The sequence below is a fragment of the Oncorhynchus clarkii genome, chromosome 4 (assembly GCF_045791955.1).
Source record: "Oncorhynchus clarkii lewisi isolate Uvic-CL-2024 chromosome 4, UVic_Ocla_1.0, whole genome shotgun sequence".
Taxonomy (NCBI): domain Eukaryota; kingdom Metazoa; phylum Chordata; class Actinopteri; order Salmoniformes; family Salmonidae; genus Oncorhynchus; species Oncorhynchus clarkii.
In genome coordinates, this window is record NC_092150.1 from 12,826,205 (window position 1) to 12,831,151 (window position 4,947).

General features: G+C 41.8%; 1 protein-coding gene across 1 annotated transcript; it reads right to left on the bottom strand.

Annotated features, from left to right (window-relative positions):
* Positions 1–239: 239 nt before the first annotated feature.
* Positions 240–4,283, bottom strand: LOC139406446 (serine/threonine-protein kinase pim-3-like). The gene is made up of 6 exons (XM_071149034.1): positions 3,900–4,283; positions 3,473–3,582; positions 3,311–3,361; positions 2,837–3,200; positions 1,661–1,837; positions 240–1,534 (listed from the first exon to the last, which is right to left on the bottom strand). The coding sequence occupies exons 1-6, from the start codon at positions 3,982–3,984 to the stop codon at positions 1,347–1,349; spliced, it is 975 nt and encodes a 324-aa protein (XP_071005135.1). The 5' UTR covers positions 3,985–4,283; the 3' UTR covers positions 240–1,346.
* Positions 4,284–4,947: the final 664 nt, after the last annotated feature.

Sequence of the window (4,947 nt, forward strand, 5' to 3'; positions counted from 1 at the left end):
AGATCACTGGGACATTTGGTGTCAATGCTATTCCTGGGATCTTGTGACTCAGATGTTTGTCATTCTTGTAGTCAGTGCTTCATCATATGAAAGTGACTCAGCGATCGCAATACTCATGTGGTAGCAGGTAAATGGCCATGACCAGCTAACATTATTCCAAAACATGAGTATGGGCTCATGTTATTGTTTGGAGAGTAGTTTATGTATGACTAGTCAAACTTCACAACACAGACCTCATACAAAGTAATATACAAAAGGTTTATTTGAAATTTGTCTGAAAAATAATCTCCCACCATTACTTCACCCATTTGAATTTAAACTCACATTTCAGTCTCATTGAAGGGATTAATGAGATGTAAAATTGAATCAACCACAAGTTCATTTGTTTTCATATTTTTCAATAGATAGCCAATACAGAACAATTGTGATATTTTCCTAAAAGAGAAATTACCGGAATGCAAAAAAGGCCATGTAGAATTTTATTTCTGGGATTTCCATGAATTGATAAAATAAATAAATAGCCACAGTGTGGAATGTCTAGTACAAATAAATAATTTTACATGGGAGAATGTACATAAATATACATACTAATAGTAGGAAGAAAAGAAAGTCGATGAATATTGCATTGATTGTGCATTTCACACACAGGTCCCAGCCAAGCCCGGTGCTGTGTAGTGTCAGCAGAGATGGGGTACAGAAACGCAAGTGTATGAAACCCTACGAAGCCATTGAGGGAGAGAGGTCTTGATGCTTCCAGTACACATTCAGAGAAACAGATAATAAACCCCATTTCCACACAGCTGTGCAGGCATTTACAGTGAAAGAGCAGCAGAAAGTTTGTGGTGTGGATGAGTGTGCGTTTCAAGTATTCCACCATGTCGGTGGGCGGGATCCTGCGTCACATGGTCCTGTCATGGGATTGGCTCTTAGCGAGACGGGGTTACTCTGGTTAGGTATTTCTCAAGCAACAGACAACCCAACACAAGGTTCATATGACTACAGCCACACCAAAGCAGCAAAAAAATAAAGGCACTCCAAATCAATGTAAATACAAAAACAGAGTTCATACTCTATAAGAGCAGCCAGGAGATCTGATATAAGGGGGTTACAGAACATGAACCAGCTAAAAATAAATCTTGAAATAAAATAATGCTGGTCAAACCACCCAAGTAACAAGTTCCCAGGTGAGGAAACATTTCCTCAAAACAACAATGACAAAGTTAGAGGGAAAACCTTAAATTATAGTTGCCAACGACAAGTCCTGTTAACTCGCTCTATTCGAGACTGAGGACCCACAAGTCCACAGGTCTGCAAAAATGTCCCCTTCACACAACAAGGTTGCCCAATCAGAGGCTCTCTTTGCTTGAGTTTGTGCTTGAGGAGTCGGGTGTAATTGCATGCAGGGTGATGTCACACCCCTCTGTTTTTGAGTCGTCGATTGGGACACGCATCCACGGGTGGTCAAAGATCTGCTCCAGTGTGGGTCTGTCAGAGGGCCTGAGGCAGAGGCACAACTTGATCAGTTGCTGACACTCTGGAGAGAGAGAAGGAGAGGTTAAACATGCGAAACACACTGGAGAGGACCAACACAGGCAGGCAGTTTGACAGACAAACTGTAAACTAAAGGATAGACAGCAGCAGGACATAGTGAGACACGTACCGGTAGACACTTTCCTCCTGAAGAACAGGCATCCCCCGAGGATCTCCTCGTCTTGTTCAAAGGGTATGTCACCACACACCATGTCATACAGCAGCACGCCAAGTGACCAGACCGTTGCAGACCGCCCGTGATACCTATGGAATCGGATCCACTCTGGCGGACTGTATACTCTCGTGCCTGAAAAGGGGTGAAAATACAAATACAATTTAACATTTCAGAAAGTGGTACTAATATTTGAATCTAAAACAAAGATATAGGCTGACAGTACACTTGTGTGTAATAAGCTCACCCTTGGATGTGAATCAGACTGCAACACCATAAAGGAGCTCTGTCAGCTGACAGCCCTTGGGAAGATCTCAATTGCATTCGCCTCATCTCCTTCTCAAAACCCATTGGATGAGAAAGCCAGAGGTCCCTCCCCCCTGACCTTCTCCTCCAATTGGGTTGAGAAGGAGAGAGGATGGAGTGGAGAGAGGACCGGAGTATGCAATTGAGATCTTGCCATAGAAAAACCACCAGCAAGTCTCCTACACCCCCCCCCCAGTGTCTACACTGTCTGCGTGGTGCCCGAGGCTGACTGAACCAAAAATACAGACCAGAAAATACTAGGGGGAAGATCAAATACTGCAATATAGCATCCTACACTTCCACCCCATAACAAAGAAACCCTTTCCTCCTTAGTGTAACCCCAGCAAGGGCTCAAGTAACTTGGACACAAAACAAAAACTGGAATGAGTGATGTGGGCCTTCAGGTGCATCCAAGTCTCAGGTTTCACAACAAACAGATGTTACATGGCAGCTGGCCATTTTTAAAGCAGCCAATCATTAAAAAGAGCTCAACAATGTTTCTAATCCCATTCCAGGAATCTACAGGCAATGTTACACATTGTTAAACTAAATGTTAATAACAAAGTATGAAATTCGATTGAACTAGGATTTACAATAGATATTTCCATAGCCTTACAAAAAAGATACGGGGCCATTAACAACGTTAAATGTGGCCTCAATAGACGGATAGACTATAAGCAAGGTGTGAGGAAAAGCTGCATCACTATCCAGGTTGCTTTGGGTGTGAGTTAAGGTAATTCCAATGTCCTATATTCCTCAAATGAGTACAAAGTAGCCTGTGTATGTGCTAAACTGCAGCAAGTCAAAGAACACACGTCATGGACCTACCGTCAAAGTCTGTATAAACGGTGTCCTTGAGAATCGCCCCCGAACCAAAGTCAATGAGCTTGAGTTCTCCGCTACGTAGATCCACGAGCAGGTTCTCGTCTTTGATGTCCCTATGGACCACGCCACAATTGTAGCAATGTCGTACCGCTTCCAAGACCTGACGGAAAAATCCACGCGCTGAGTCTTCGTCCAAAGCCCCTTTCTCGGTTATATAGTCAAACAAATCCTTGACAGTCTCCGGTCGTTCCATGATTATTAACCAGCCATCGGGTCGCTCGTACCAGTCAATCAGCTTTATAACGCCTCGGAAAGTGGTTCCCACCTTTTTCAAGAGCAGAATCTCCAGAGGCACCAATGAACCGTTCTTAAAAATGAAACAATAGTATATGGTTACAACGTAAACCCAAACAATTTGCAGGAATAACATAAAATAAATAGCACATACTACAAAAACGTGTAGGCTATAATACTTACAAGGGTACCCCATTCCGTAACTCTCTCTTTAGCTACATGTTTTACAGCAACCTGGAATAGAAAGGGAATAGTGATCATGAGAACCGCATCAGTGTGGACGCAGCGAACATTGCTGCCATGTGGTGCGATCAAAACAAAGCAGTTTAAAAATGTTCCAATTACCGGCAAACAGTCTGAAATCCGACTACCGGCGTAGACCGTACCGAATCCCCCGCTTCCTAGTACAGATCCCACCTGGTATATTTTATCGAATGGCTCCTTCTCCACCTTCACTGTTAATTAAATTAAAAGAATAAAAAAATGTAGTTGCAATCTCAAACAACCTTCAGGCACAAAATGCGCTCCAGCACGAGGGTTTCAAAATGGCTCCAGATTTAAGGTCAGACTTGCCGGCAAATCCTCCAATGCCTGGCATATCAAATAATCACAAAACTATATTGGGAAAACATTCCATGTAATAGCCTACATTATTAGCTACCACTAATGCCCAATTATTGACGCAGTCGGTTCATATCATGTGGGTCCAACTGAGCTGTAACGTTATAGGAAATAACCTAATATCACATAATTACGTAGGGAAGTCCCATACCTTGCTGAAGCTGTATTTTCACTGGCAAATCCATGTTGGACGTGCTGCAAATATGGGAAAATGAGCCGAATTTGGACAGTAACATTATTACTCGTTCCCAAAAAAGAAACTCCCAATTCAGGTTCTGAAAATGATGTCCAATTGAGCACGAGGACACCGAAATGCCAAAGATAAAACGCAGATCAGTCTTTAATTTCACAGGGAGAATAACGTTGAAAAGTAGTATTCCAACAAATAATATGTTGTTCTTTCCTTCAGATCAAAATCCGAAAATGCTTCCTTCTGCGCACATGTGTTATTGTGAGCGTTAATAAAATACCAGTCGGCCACTTCGAGATGTGCCCGATGATTCTCCTCGCGCACTCTGTAATCTCTGGCTGTAACGAGGTCGAAGCTACTCTTTAAAACCAATATTATTACACGTAAAGGGAGTAGCGTAGATCCCTCCGCCTCCTTGTTTTTTTCTTCAAATTAGAGTATTAATTTATCCGATTTCAAAGACCTCACGATTGTTTCAACAAATCTAAACCTTGATGAGTTGACATATATAGACTCAAACTCAATTCTAAAATGTATTTAAAAGACATGCACTATTTTCATGTAGTAGGCCCACGAGACGCCCAGGGATCTTGTGACTGAGTAGTGCATTGTTCCATGAGAAATGGTTAATTCTATCCGGGTTCCTTGGGACGTCCCTACCCTAAATCCTACCCTAAACCTTAACCCTAAACCCTTTACGTAACCCTAACCTTAACCATTATCGTAACCATTTTAAATTTCAACTTCATTGGGGTAAGGAAATAGAGGACTGATTTGCGTCCCGTCCAATTTAGCCAATCCAATTCCGGTACAGAAACCATAATATGTTGGTGACCAAGAATATAATACACAGGAATATTAATTTAACTGCAGGCCTATGTGGCGGGAATGTATTTTTCCCACCTTCTCACTTGAACTTTGGAAATAGATAATAATAAAGCATATGTAAAGTTAATTGGTAGATGTATTTTCCATTTTCCATGGCATTAATTCAATTGTTCATCAAAAT

Excerpts from the sequence above, each read along its gene's own strand:
- LOC139406446 (XM_071149034.1), bottom strand. The coding sequence starts at position 3,984 with ATGTTACTGTCCAAATTCGGCTCATTTTCCCATATTTGCAGCACGTCC. Across the intron at positions 3,583-3,899 it reads GAAAATACAGCTTCAGCAAG|TGAAGGTGGAGAAGGAGCCA; the intron begins GTATGGGACTTC and ends TTTAATTAACAG. Across the intron at positions 1,535-1,660 it reads CAGGAGGAAAGTGTCTACCG|AGTGTCAGCAACTGATCAAG; the intron begins GTACGTGTCTCA and ends CTCTCTCTCCAG.